Genomic DNA, 14,873 nt, shown 5'->3' on the forward strand with positions numbered 1-14,873 from the left:
AATGCCTTCAGAGCAGCTTGGATTTCTTCCTTCAGTACCATTGGTTCCTGATCATATGCTACCTCTTGAAATGGCTGAACGGTGACTAATTCTTTTTGGTATAATGACTCTACGTATTCCTTCCATCTTCTTTTGATGCTTCCTGCGTCGTTTAAAATTTTCCCCATAGAATCCTTCACTACTGCAACTCAAGGCTTCAATTTTTTTCACTTCTTTCAGCTTGAGAAACGCCGAGCGTGTTCTTCCCTTTTGGTTTTCCATCTCCAGCTCTTTGCACGTGTCATTGTAATACTTTACTTTGTCTTCTAGAGCCGCCCTTTGAAATCTTCAGTTCTTTTATTTCATTATTTCTTCCTTTTGCCTTAGCTGCTCGACGTTCATAAGCAAGTTTCAAAGTCTCCTCTGACATCCATCTTGGTCTTTTTTTTCTTTCCTGTGTTTTCAACGACCTCTTGCTTTCTTCATACATGATGTCCTTGCACAACTCGTCTGGTCTTCGGTCACTGGTGTTCAATGTGTCAAATCTATTCTCGAGATGGTCTCTAAATTCAGGTGGGATATACTCAAGGTCATATTTTGGCTCTCATGGACTTGCTCTGATTTTCTTCAGTTTCAGCTTGAACTTGCATATGAGCAATTGATGGTCAGTTGCACAGTCGGCCCCTGGCCTTGTTCTGATGGAGGATATTGAGGTTTTCCATCGTCTCTTTCCAGAGATGTAGTCAATTTGATTTCTGTGTGTTCCATCTGGTGAGGTCCATGTGTATACCAAAAAAACCAAACCCAACGCTGTCGAGTCGATTCCAACTCATAGCGACCCTATAGGACAGAGTAGAACTGCCCAATAGAGTTTCCAAGGAGCGTCTGGCGGATTTGAACTGCCGACCTCTCGGTTAGCAGCTGTAGCACTTAACCACTATGCCACCAAGGTATCTATGTGTATAGTCACTGTTCATGTTGATGAAAGAAGGTATTTGCAATGAAGAAGTTGCTGGTCTTGCAAAATTCTATCATTTGATCTCCGGCACTGTTTCCATCACCAAGGCCATATCTTCCAACTACTGATCCTTCTTCTTTGTTTCCAGCTTTCACATTCCAATTACCAGTGATTATCAATGCATGTTCGATCAATTTCAGGGTGCAGCAGCTGATAAAAATCTTCTATTCATCTCTGGCTTTAGTAGTTGGTGCATAAATTTGAATTATAGTCGTATTAACTGGTTTTCCTTGTAGGTAGATGGATATCATCCTATCACCGACAGCGCTGTACTTCAGAATAGATCTTGAAATGTTCTTTTCGACAATGAATGAGATGCCATTCCTCTTCAAGCTGTCATTCCCGGCATAGTAAACCATATGATTTTCCATTTCAAAATGGCCAATACCAGTCCATTTCAGCTCCCTATTGATGTTCATGTGTTCCATTTCATTTTTGATGATTTTCAATTTTCCTAAATTCATACTTCATATTTGCCACATTCCATTAACAGATGTTTGCAGCTGTTTCTTCTCATTTTGAGTCACGCCACATCAGCAAATGAAGGTCCTGAAAGCTTTACTCCATCCACGTCATTAAGGTCCACTCTACTTAGAAAAGGCAGCTCTTCCCCAGTCATCTTTTGAATGCCTTCCAACCTGGGGGGCTCATTTTCCAGCACTATATCAGACAATGTTCCATTGCTATTCATAAGGTTTTCACTGGCTAATGCTTTTCAGAAGTAGACCGCTGGGTCCTTCTTCCTAGTCTGGCTTAGTCTGGAAGCTCAGATGAAACCTGTCCTCCATGGGTGGCCCTGCTGGTATCTGAATACCCGTGGCATAGCTTCCAGCATCACAGCAACATGCAAGCCCCCACAATATGAGAAACTGACAGACACGCGGAGGAATGGAGTATTATGCAGTGATAAAGAACAACCATGTATCTCTGAAGCATCTCATAACATGGATGAATCTGGAGGACATTAGGCTGAGTGAAATGAGTCAATCACAAAAGGACAAATATTGTATGAGGCCATCACAGTAGAAACTCATGAAAAGGTTTACACACAAAAAGAAATAATCTTTGATGGCTATGAGGAAGGGGAGGGTTCAGGATGGAAAAACACTAAAAAGACAATAGATAACTGGTGACTTTGGTGAAGGGTTAGACAGTACACAATACTGGGGATGCCAGCACAGCTTGTACAAGGCAAGGTCATGGAAGCTCCAGAGATACATCCAAACTCCCCAAGGGGCCGAAATCCTGGGCTGAGGCCTGTGGAGACCATGGTCTCAGGGAACATCTACCTCAATTGGCATAACATAGTTTGTAAGGAAAATGTTCTACGTTCTACTTTGGTGAGTAGTGTCTGGGATCTTAAAAGCCTGTGCATGGCCATCTAGAATACTTCACTGGTCTCACCCCATCAGGAGCAAGGTAGAATGAAGAAAACTAAAGATTTAAGTGAAAGATTAGTCCAAAGGACTAAAGGACAGCATCTACCATGGCCTCCACCAGAGTGAGTTCAGTACAGCTAGATGGTGCCCGGCTAACACCACTGACTGCTCTAACAGGGATCACAGTAGAGGGTCTTTGACAAAGCTGGAGAAAAATACAGAACAAAATTCTAACTCAAAAAGAAAGACCTGACTTCCTGGCCTGACAGAGACTTGAGAAACTCTGAGAGAATGGCCTCCAGACACTCTTTCAGCTCAGTAATGAAGTTGCTCCTGAGGTTCACCCTTCAGCCAAAGATTAGACAGAACCATAAAACACAAAAAGACTAAAGGGGGACAAAGCCCGGGGACAAAGCCCAGGGACAAGGACTAGAAGGCAGGAGGGAACAGGAAAGGTGGTAATAGGGAGCCCAAGGGTGAGAAGGGAGAGTGCTGACATGTTGTGGGGTTGTTAACCAATGTCATAAAACAGTATGTGTACTGTTTAATAAGAAACTAGTTTGTTCTGTAAGCCTTCATCTAAAGTACAATAAAAAGATCAAAAATAAATACACAAAGTCAAAAAAAAAAAAAAGAGGAAGTTCTCAAAGATGATTACTTTGAAAACTATCCAATTTTTCCATACCTTGTTATTTTGCCTTAATTTACTTAACTCCAGTTTATACTTTTCTGCTTCTTCTAGAGCTCTGTTCAGGCGGACTTCTGTGGCACTTTGGCTGGTGGCAGCCTGTTTTTGTAGTCGTCTTTTATTTTCTAGTTCCTGGATAGTAAAAAAGATATATGACACCTACAAATATATCATAAGTTCTCTTTTTGTTTTTTTTCAGCATTATCCATTTCCATATTCCTTGCTTTCTCCCAAATCTTGTTTCAGAAACTAAGCAGCTAGCATCTGTATAAAAAGGCCAAAGGTAGCACTAAGTGCTAGAGATCTCAAGTTCTCACCCCAGATTGGTACTAGGAAGACATATCCTACAAGATGTAGTCATGAACTAGGCTTTCAAGTTACTTTTTTATTTGGAATTTTCTGTCTCCTTCTATACACCCAAGATGCAGTGCATGCCCTTTTTCTTTATTTTATAAGCAGCTTTTTATAATTGTAGTTCTTCCTTTGGAAACCTCCGCAAACACCAACGTAAGCCACAAATAGGCTCCCTCACGAAGGCTTTTTTTGAATAGACCTGGTAATGGATATTATTTAAGAAAACTTCAGTTAACTACGGGGCATTCTACACTAGCCTGAGCAGGAGTAATACATCTCATGCATGATTTTCCATGCCCTGGAATAGGTTTAAACCTACATTTTTTATAAATATTCTAGGAGATACTGTTGCAGAATCTGCAGGCCACACGTTTCGACACAGAAACCTAGAGGAGAAACCCTAAAATTCCACCACAATCGGCCACCTGCCAACCAGCCTCATCTCCAGCCATAGCTGTTAACCTTCAGCAACATCAGCAGTCCTTGCACCTCTCCCAGCCATGGCATTTCTTGCCTCCAAGCCTTTGTTCCTGCTCTTCCTTTTGTACTGCTCCTTCCCCACTCCTCATTTTTACCTGGCTAGTGAAGAGTAACCCATGAGTTGGAGTTGACTCTATGGTGACTAACAACAATGGCGCCTACTCATGGTGTAAGGCTCTGCTAGGGCTGTACACTAGGGTTTTGGCTTCTCTGGGAAGCCTTCCCTATCTAATACTTGCTATCCCCCGAGACTGGATTAGGTGCCCTTTCTTCAGAGCATCTACAGTACCTTGATACATTTATATCCTAGTACATTCTGTGTGGTATTAAAACTATGGATTTACTTCAATTCCACCACTATAGTGTAAGCTCCCTGGGGACAGGAACTGTCTTAATTTCTGTTCTTCCAGCACTTCAGTGGCATCTAAGAGGCACTAATGACATGTTTGTTGAGCTGAACTTATTCTGTAGTATTAACCAATTTTTCTTTGCTTTCCTTATAATGTCCAGTAAACCTGTTGCCGTGAGTCAATTCTGACTCATGGCAACCCTACAGGACATAAGGGTTTCCGAGGAGCGGCTGGTGGATTCGAACTGCCGACCTTTTGGTTAGCAGCCAAGTTCTGAACCACAGCGCCATCGGGGCTCCATAATGCCTACTGCAGGGCCTTAAATATTGTGGAACTGCGTGATGCAATTAAGAACACAGTTGCCTGTATTGTTCCTTTTTATAATTTTTTTCTCCTCGCATTATTACTGTGTTTTATTTGAAAACTGATCGCCCTGGCTCTGAGTAATTAAGGGGAAAAACAAAGCGAAACAAAACAAAACACATGCTGCTTTTTATGTAGGTTTCTAAATACATGACACTGTGTGTGGATACCATCTGCCATCACCAGCCCTCTCCACAGTTTTGTGGGCGGGAGCTACACCAAGAGCAAGCCGGATTTATCTCACTGTTCCCATCAAACAGGCAAAGATCTTCATTAGCTGCAAAGTCCACAAGGCTTGCAGCTTCATTTCTGCTTCATCCCTCTCATAGGAGTATGGAAATGAGTCGCCTTTGCCATTCTCTTTCCTGCTGCTGACTTTGTAACCTGCTTCACAGAAAAATGGAACCAATCCCTACTGCGTGATGTCCTGAATCAACACTCACCTTTTGGGAGAAGCAAAAATAAAAGGATAGCCAGAAGAACAGTAAAGTACAAAATAAAGTTTTTCTGAGTAAAGCCACTAAAGAAAGAAATTCTTATCAGAAAACTTGTAAACATTTGTCTTCAATCGCATTCTCTCTGGCACCTTTTAGAAAGTACAGATAAAATACCAACAATGTTACGAAAACTTGTATCCTGAAAATAAGGTCAATAAAGTAAATTGATTGCTCTTAAAAAATAATAATAAAGCAGTTTACATGCTGCTAGACAAAAATTTTATGAAAAATCTCAAGCGTTGAATTTTACATTAGTTTTAAAAGAAAAAGCTGGATAGCTGAAAGAAAATAAAATCTAACTTTAAAACTCAAATACTGTGATATTTGAGAGGAAATAATTTACCGTTCTTTCATAATTCCTAAGGCATTCACTCCTGACAGGCACTGGGGGCAGGGTCAAGAGGAGGAGAGGGAATGTGGAGATGGATAAGGTGTGGCCCCTAGCTTCAAGGTGCCTTCAATCTAGCCGAAAAGAGGACATAGAACACACTGTCAACGAATCTGACCTAGTATCACAGGACCTGCACTCTGCACAGCGTAATACATATTCTTTTCAAGTGCATGTGAAGCATTCACCAAGACCAGCCATATTCCGGTCCATAAAACTAGTTAGAACACATTTGAAAAGAGTGAAGTCATGAAGAGTAAGTTCTCCTATCACAGCAGAACTAAATTAGAAATCAGTAACATAAAAATTCCTAATTATTTAGAAATTAATACAATTCTAAATAGCCCATGGGTCAAAAAAAGAAATCAGGAGAGAAATCAGAAAATATTTTGAATTAATGAAAATGAAGGAGCTAGTGGCACAGTGGTTAAAGTGACTGCTAACTGAAAAGTCAGCAGTTCTAAACCACCAGCGGTTCTGTGGGAGAAAGGTGTGGCAGTCTGCTTCCACAGAGATGTACAGCCTCAGGAAGCCTACAGGGCACTGTGAGTCAGAATCAACTCCACGGCAGTGGGTTTGACTTTGGTTTGGAAAGAAGATGAAGCAACATCAAACATCTGCAACATCCCTGCAGATAAGGCGATGCCTAGAAGACATTTATACCTTTAGATGCTTCTACTGGAAAAGAAAACAGGACATCCATTATCTAAGCTTCTACCTTAAAAATACTGAAAAACAAGAGCAAATTAAAGCCAGATAAAAATGAAGGAAGTGGTAAAGGGCAGAAATCAATGAAACAGTACAAACAATAGAGAAAAATTAATGAAATCAAATGCTGATTTATCAAAAATTTCAATAAAATTGATAAGCCTCTAGCTAGATTGCTTAAGAGAAGACACAAACTATCAGTATCAGAAATTAAAAAGGGATCATCATTACAGATCATAAACATCATAAACACAATAAAGAAATATTATGGACAAATTCATGCCAATAAATTAAAAAACTTAGATAAAATGAATAAATTTTTCAGAAAACACGGATTTCCAAAACTGATTCAAAAAGTAATAGAAAATCAGAATAGAATCATATCTATTAAATAAATTGAATTGCTAATTAAAATACTTGCAAAAAGAAAACTCCACATCCACCTGGTTTCACTGATAAATTACATCAAACATATACATCAATGGACATATAGATCAGTGTTAGACAATGAAACCCAGAAACTGACCCATACACGTATAGTGAATTGATTTTCTACCAAAGTGCCACAGTAACTAAATGGGGGAAAGAATAGTATTTTCGACAAATGGTACTAGATATTTGTATGGAAAAAAAAAGAACTTTGATCCCTTTCTCAAGCCATACATGAAATCATCTTAACACATAAAGGCTAAAACTATAAAAGTTGTAGAGGGAACCATAGGAGAAAATGCTCATGACCCATGGAGTGGACAGAGATTTCTAGGGTAAAATGGAAAAAGCACAAACCACAAAAAATAACATATTGAAATTTGCCAAATTTAAAACTGCTGCCTTTGAAACATACTGTTAGGAAAATAAAAACAGCAAGTCAGATTAGGAGTTTTTAGTAAATATTACTAAAGTGACTGAACAACCCCAAATGTGGTACCTATACAAATGTGTGACTTTAATTATTTTAGTATATGTTTTGCATTCAGTTAGGAAAAATGAAAATAAAACTATTACCCTTTCTACTGAAGACAGCTGTTGCTGTAATCTGTCACATTTTTTGTTTGCTTCTTCTGAAAGAGCTTTGTATTTTTCTATCTGAGACTGCTGTATGTTAACTGTACGCTGCTGTCGTCCACTATCTTCTGTAAGACTTTTCACCTGAGACTTTAAATCCAGAATTTCGTCTTCCTGTAGTCATAAAGGAATAAAGCAGTTGATTTGAAAAAAATACACGTTTGTTATCAAAACATAAGGCTGAGGAAAAAAAGGAGCTTCATGTGATCTTTCATGAGATAGTTATAGCTATTTCATGAAAAAAAACAAATTACATTCCATTTTCATCTTCAAAAGTCTAATACAGAAAATCCTAATTGTTAAGAAGTACTTAAAATTCTTCAGGCCTGTGAAATTGAACATCTAAGGATAAAGTTCAATATTTATATGCAATTTTTGAAATGAAAACTTAATGTGACTCCTATATCTCAATAAAGCTGTTATAAAAACTGTTAAGTGAAATTATTCCTAAAATGTCTTTGAATGTGAGAGCACTGTTTTTGCAAGGTTTTAAAAACTTACCTTTTTATTGCATTCACATACAACATCATCCAGCTCCTCCTGCATAACACGGAGTTTAGCCTTTAGAAATCTCATCTGAGCTTCTGCGGATTTAAATCATTCTGTTTACTGTCTCTCCCCGAATCTAAGATGCATCAATTGTAAGACACACTATCATTTTATGAGAAAACAAAGTGCTCCCGATGGAGAATCTAGCTAGAGATCCCTGCATAAAGCTGAAATACTAAAGAGTCACACCCCTGGTGCAAAGGTAAATGAGAAATAAATCCACCCAACAGAAGGGAATAGTAAGGAAATGTTCACTTCTCAATACTGGAACTGAGTAAGGAGAAAGAGGTGGACAAAAAACTAAAAACCTCTCCTTAGAATGTGAACCACAAGCCAGTACTCATACAAGTTTACAGACTGAATTCATACCTACCAGAGTGGTCCAAAATGCCTCAAACAGAGAATTTAAAGTGGTCTCATCAGGTCCCCAAGTGTTTGGTAGAGACAAATACAAATCCCTTCTGGTAAAATGACGTCAATCCCAGCCCGTGAGATTATCAAATGCTATCGATTGTAACATGCATGCCAATTTCAGAGAAGCTAAGATTTAGTGTATGTGTCTTAGAATCAAAGAAATACACTATAATACCTTTCTGCTGACTCCTTCTACTACAAACTCTCATTAAGCTTTACCTGTGATATTTCACTGCTAGCAAAGCTTCTATATTCATGAATATCAGCAGCAAATCTTTGAGGTTTATATCTTATAGCCCCATAAAAGTAAATAAAGTGAAAACTGAACTAAGAACCCACTCACAATTCATCATTCATTAAAAAAATATATACTGAGTCCCTACTAGATTTTCAGTACAGTAAGAGTATTACAAGACAAGCCTTGTCCTCATGAGGCTTGTTTTGAGGAAACACTCTGAATTGCCTCTGAGAAATCACTAGAAAAAAATCCCGCTAACTCATACACACATGATCTGCACAACACAAAGCAGTGGTTGAGAGCCACCACGAGCTAGGCTGCTAATAACCAAGAGGGCAGTTCGCATCCACCAGATGCTCCTTGGAAACTCTATGGGACAGTTCTACCCTGTGCTATAGGGTCACTATGAGTTGGAATGGACTTGACGGCAATGGGTTTGGTTTTGTTTTTAGTATGCACCACAAAGGAGACCTGTTAGTACAGTGGTTACAGTGTCTGGCTGCTAACTAAAAGGTAGGTGGTTCGAACCCACCAGCCCTTCGGCAGGAGAAAAGACCTGGTGATCTGCTCCTGAAAGATTACAACCTAGGAAACCCTATGGGGCAGTTCTACTCTGTGCTACAGGGTCGCTGTGAGTCAGAATCAACTCAATGGCATGCAACAACAGTATGCAGCACAGTAATCATTACGCAAAGTTACAATTCTTCAGAGAATTAGACAGATACTCTTTATGATCATCTAATACAAACTGCTAACGTTTCGAATGAAGAAATTGCTATTATTTCTTTGTAGTATGTAAAAATCAAGTTTATAAAGAGGGAAAGCGATACCCATTAGAAAACTCATTTTCTTATTTTAACCTGATGCTACATCAATAATTCACACATCCTTCTGTATGTGCTGATTTAACACCAAATAAATAAAAAATACACCCTGAACCCCCTTGTGGATGAGTCCATTCCAACTCACAGCGACCCTATAGGACACAGTACAACTGTCCCATAGGGCTTCCAAGGCTGTAATCTTTATGGAAGCAGACTGCCACATCTTTCTCCCATTTAAAGTGACAGAAATTCTGAAAACATGTTTTTTTTTTTTTTTTTATTAACTTTTATTAAGCTTCAAGTGAACGTTTACAAATCCAATCAGTCTGTCACATATAAGTTTACATACATCTCACTCCCTACTCCCACTTGCTCTCCCCCTCTTGAGTAAGCCCTTTCAGTCAGTCTCTCCTTTCGTGACAATTCTGCCGGTTTCCCTCTCTCTCTATCCTCCCATCCCCCCTCCAGACAAGAGTTGCCAACACAATCTCGAGTGTCCACCTGATATAATTAGCTCACTCTTCATCAGCGTCTCTCTCCCACCCGCTGACCAGTCCCTTTCATGTCTGATGAGTTGTCTTCGGGGATGGTGCCTGTCCTGTGCCAACAGAAGGTCTGGGGACCACGGCCGCCGGGATTCCTCTAGTCTCAGTCAGACCATTAAGTCTGGTCTTTTTATGAGAATTTGGGGTCTGTATCCCACTGATCTCCTGCTGCCTCAGGGGTCCTCTGCTGTGCTCCCTGTCAGGGCAGTCATCTATTGTGGCCGGGCACCCACTAGTTCTTCTGGTCTCAGGATGATGTAGGTCTCTGGTTCATGCGGCCCTTTCTGTCTCTTGGGCTCTTAGTTGTTGTGTGGCCTTGGTGTTCTTCACTTTCCTTTGCTCCAGGTGGGTTGAGACCAATTGATGCATCTTAGATGGCCGCTTGTTAGCATTTAAGACCCCAGACGCCACATTTCAAAGTGGGATGCAGAATGATTTCATAATAGAATTATTTTGCCAATTGACTTAGAAGTCCCCGAAAACCATGTTCCCCAGACCCCCGCCCTTGCTCCGCTGACCTTTGAAGCATTCATTTTATCCCGGAAACTTCTTTGCTTTTGGTCCAGTCCAACTGAGCTGACCTTCCATGTATTGAGTGTTGTCCTTCCTTTCACCTAAAGCAGTTCTTATCTACTGATTAATCAATAAAAAACCCTCTCCCACCCTCCCTTCCTCCCCCCCTCGTAACCACAAAAGTATGTGTTCTTCTCAGGTTTACTATTTCTCAAGATCTTATAATAGTGGTCTTATACAATATTTGTCCTTTTGCCTCTGACTAATTTCGCTCAGCATAATGCCTTCCAGATTCCTCCATGTTATGAAATGTTTCACAGATTCGTCACTGTTCTTTATCGATGTGTAGTATTCCATTGTGTGAATATACCACAATTTATTTACCCATTCATCCGTTGATGGACACCTTGGTTGCTTCCAACTTTTTGCTATTGTAAACAGAGCTGCAATAAACATGGGTGTGCATATATCTGTTTGTGTGAAGGCTCTTGTATCTCTAGGGTATATTCCGAGGAGTGGGATTTCTGGGTTGTATGGTAGTTCTATTTCTAACTGTTTAAGATAACACCAGATAGATTTCCAAAGTGGTTCTTCCATTTTACATTCCCACCAGCAGTGTATGAGAGTTCCAATCTCTCCGCAGCCTCTCCAACATTGATTATTTTGTGTTTTTTGGATTAATGCCAGCCTTGCTGGTGTGAGATGGAATCTCATCGTAGTTTTAATTTGCATTTCTCTAATGGCTAATGATCGAGAGCATTTTCTCATGTATCTGTTGGCTGCCTGAATATCTTCTTTAGTGAAATGTGTGTTCATATCCTTTGCCCACTTCTTGATTGGGTTGTTTGTCTTTTTGTGGTTGAGTTTTGACAGAATCATGTAGATTTTAGAGATTGGGCGCTGGTCGGAGATGTCATAGCTGAAAATTCTTTCCCAGTCTGTAGGTGGTCTTTTTACTCTTTTGGTGAAGTCTTTAGATGAGCATAGGTGTTTGATTTTTAGGACCTCCCAGTTATCGGGTTTCTCTTCATCATTTTTGGTAATGTTTTGTATTCTGTTTATGCCTTGTATTAGGGCTCCTAGGGTTGTCCCTATTTTTTCTTCCATGATCTTTATCGTTTTAGTCTTTATGTTTAGGTCTTTGATCCACTTGGAGTTAGTTTTTGTGCATGGTGTAAGGTATGGGTCCTGTTTCATTTTTTTGCAAATGGATATCCAGTTATGCCAACACCATTTGTTAAAAAGGCTTTCTTTTCCCCAATTAATTGACACTGGTCCTTTGTCAAATATCAGCTGCTTATACGTGGATGGATCTATGTCTGGGTTCTCAATTCTGTTCCATCGGTCTATGTGCCTGTTGTTGTACCAGTATCAGGCTGTTTTGACTACTGTGGCTGTATAATAGGTTCTGAAATCAGGTAGAGTGAGGCCTCCCACTTTCTTCTTCTTTTTCAGTAATGCTTTGCTTATCCGGGGCTTCTTTCCCTTCCATATGAAATTAGTGATTTGTTTCTCTATCCCCTTAAAATATGACATTGGAATTTGGATTGGAAGTGCGTTAAATGTATAGATGGCTTTTGGTAGAATAGACATTTTTACTATGTTAAGTCTTCCTATCCATGAGCAAGGTATGTTTTTCCACTTAAGTATGTCCTTTTGAATTTCTTGTAGTAGAGCTTTGTAGTTTTCTTTGTATAGGTCTTTTACATCCTTGGTAAGATTTATTCCTAAGTATCTTATCTTCTTGGGGGCTACTGTGAATGGTATTGATTTGGTTATTTCCTCTTCGGTGTTCTTTTTGTTGATGTAGAGGAATCCAAGTGATTTTTGTATTGTTTATTTTATAATCTGAGACTCTGCCAAACTCTTCTATTAGTTTCAGTAGTTTTCTGGAGGATTCCTTAGGGTTTTCTGTGTAAATAATCATGTCATCTGCAAATAGTGATAACTTTACTTCCTCCTTGCCAATCCGGATACCTTTTATTTCTTTGTCTAGCCTAATTGCCCTGGCTAGGACTTCCAGCACGATGTTGAATAAGAGCGGTGATAAAGGGCATCCTTGTCTGGTTCCCGTTCTCAAGGGAAATGCTTTCAGGTTCTCTCCATTTAGAGTGATATTGGCTGTTGGCTTTGCATAGATGCCCTTTATTATGCTGAGGAATTTTCCTTCAATTCCTATTTTGGTAAGAGTTTTTATCATGAATGGGTGTTGGACTTTGTCAAATGCCTTTTCTGCATCAATTGATAAGATCATGAAAACATGTCTTTTTAATATTATTTTAACGTTTTAACAATTAGCTACGGGGCATTTAACTTTAGTTGAAAAGTATTCAGTGAAAGAAATACACTTTTTATTTCTTATAATGGAAAATCTCAAACATCTACAAAACTAGAGCTACTACTACAATGAATCCCCCTTACCCATCACCATCCTCAATAATGACTCACAATTTTATTTCATCTATGATTCCATTCATTCCTCCTATCACCATGTCCCATTAGATTATTCTAAAACAAATCCAAGACATCACAATACACTTTTTAAATACAAGAAAACTTGTTGTTTTTGCAAAGATCTCTCTTTCTAATAAGTAACTGTGCTATAAAGATAAAAATAACAAACGAAAGGAAACTTACCTGTTCCAATGTCTTTACTAACACCAGAGAAAATATCATCATCTATGCACTCAGGTAAGCCTTGTTCATCTAGTTGCCCTTCAATTTTACTAATTGTTTTTGCAAGAGAAAAGTCTGTGAAATCCTCCGGAATGGCAACATCATTGGCAGTTTGTACATCAGAGTATTTCAGTTTTACACTAAAAATACATATACAATACAGAAAGGAGATACGGCTTTTACCCAAATAACAAAGCAGATCAAAATGACTATAAATTTTATGATGAAATCTACAATTGATACTTTCAAGGACTATATTATAAGACTTAGTAGCCTTTCAGGATTCACGAATTACACCGTCATAGAGTTGGACAGGCTTTATGAGGCCAGTTGGTCTAGACCTTGTCTCCAAACAGGTAAAGATTGAAACCAAGAGCACTGAATTTGTTCAAAATCCAGGGACTCCCTATACACAACAATGTACAGTGCTTTGTGAAATACCCAGAGGTAGAAGACTACTTGGTCTAATTGAGAGAACTGGGCAGAGAGACAAGAATCATAGGTTCTACTCTCAGTTCTCAGAAAATATCTCACTAAAAATAACATTTAAAAAATTAAAAATGTGGCAATTTTCCTTAAAGAAACTTTACAAATATTCATTAACTGCTGCAAGATATTTCTAAGGGGAAAATGTTTTAACTTATTGAACGTGGATGAGATATATACAGTGTAATTTTATATATTTTGGAAATAAAAAGATCTAGAGAAACACAAAAAGCTTAAAAATTAAGAACAATTGTACTCTAAATCATAAAACTAAAAATATAAAAGTAACATTTTCAAACTGTACTATACCTTGAGTTTGTTTTCCTTCCTTTATGCGCAGAGTGTAGTTTGTTTTGAACCTTGATTACTGGACCAATATTTTTGGTCTTTGGCTACATGAAAAGAATTTAAACTACTGATTAAATAGATTCTAATCATCGGCCAAGGAAAGCAGTTTTGTAATACATAGAATTGCTATTTTAAAGGAATTAGCTAAACTGTATTTTGCAGAATCCCAGAATTTTACAGTTTGAAAGGGCCTAGAGATTGTCAGAACCAAGATGTTCTGAGATAAGGAAAATGAAGACCAAAGACTCAAGGGTACTCTGCTAGCTAGTAGAGCATTAAACCCCGATGTTCAGACTCTCAGAATTAATTCTCCTCACCACCTGCTTGACTGTTCATGGGGCAGGCCCTCCCTGGCATTCACGTTTACTGTTCCCTTGGCTAGATGCCCATAGTGGGGAACTTGTGAATCCCAGTTTGCCCAGGCTCCGGAACACTAACCTCTGCAGGGTAAATATTTAAATGAATGAATGAACCTTTCAAACCATCTTCTTTATATATGAGTACCTTTCTTTGTCCAGTCTTCTACCTACAAGATTTAGGCTTCCAAAAGAAAACTAAAAAGCCTCAGGCTACAAACTCACTCCACTCAGGATTTTTTTTCCAGTGGTTGGAAATACATCTCCAAATTGTTCAGTGAAATTGAGACAATGAGGGTTCAATCTATTTTATGAGCAACATTTCATTAACGCATCCCTTCTGAGTACCAAATTTATATTCTACTTCTACAGAGTCACACCTCTTCTCTATTTTGTGAAAGAAAAGTATAAAACATAACCTAACATTCTACAGAATGTAACTGTATTTATAGAAAGTTTGACTTCATACCTTAGATTCTGAATGTAGATGAATTGTCTCTTCAGAGGATAACAGGCCTCTACAGACAAAAAATAAACACTATACATTAATGATCAATGATACTAAGCTGAGACTCTGAAATGCAATAGTAATTATATTTGAAAGGGAAAATATACAACTTTCAAGTAGACTCTGCTGTAATTCTAGTCATTCACA

At 38.7% G+C, this 14,873-nt stretch overlaps 1 protein-coding gene across 3 annotated transcripts in view; it reads right to left on the reverse strand.

Moving 5' to 3' along the window:
- The window catches only part of TEX9 (testis expressed 9), a 60,084-nt gene that overhangs the window by 18,844 nt on the left and 26,367 nt on the right, over positions 1-14,873 (reverse strand). For 2 of the 3 annotated variants that reach the window (XM_010597992.3, XM_064267513.1), the window contains exons 5-10: positions 14,688-14,736; positions 13,824-13,906; positions 12,990-13,168; positions 7,771-7,853; positions 7,210-7,383; positions 3,062-3,196 (exon numbers count right to left, since the gene is read on the reverse strand). In XM_010597992.3, the coding sequence (XP_010596294.2) occupies positions 3,062-3,196; positions 7,210-7,383; positions 7,771-7,853; positions 12,990-13,168; positions 13,824-13,906; positions 14,688-14,736 (703 nt within the window). The remainder of the gene's footprint in view (positions 1-3,061; positions 3,197-7,209; positions 7,384-7,770; positions 7,854-12,989; positions 13,169-13,823; positions 13,907-14,687; positions 14,737-14,873) is intronic. The other variant, XM_064267514.1, reaches the window with a different exon arrangement.

Source organism: Loxodonta africana, chromosome 13, assembly GCF_030014295.1.
Source record: "Loxodonta africana isolate mLoxAfr1 chromosome 13, mLoxAfr1.hap2, whole genome shotgun sequence".
Classification (NCBI taxonomy): domain Eukaryota; kingdom Metazoa; phylum Chordata; class Mammalia; order Proboscidea; family Elephantidae; genus Loxodonta; species Loxodonta africana.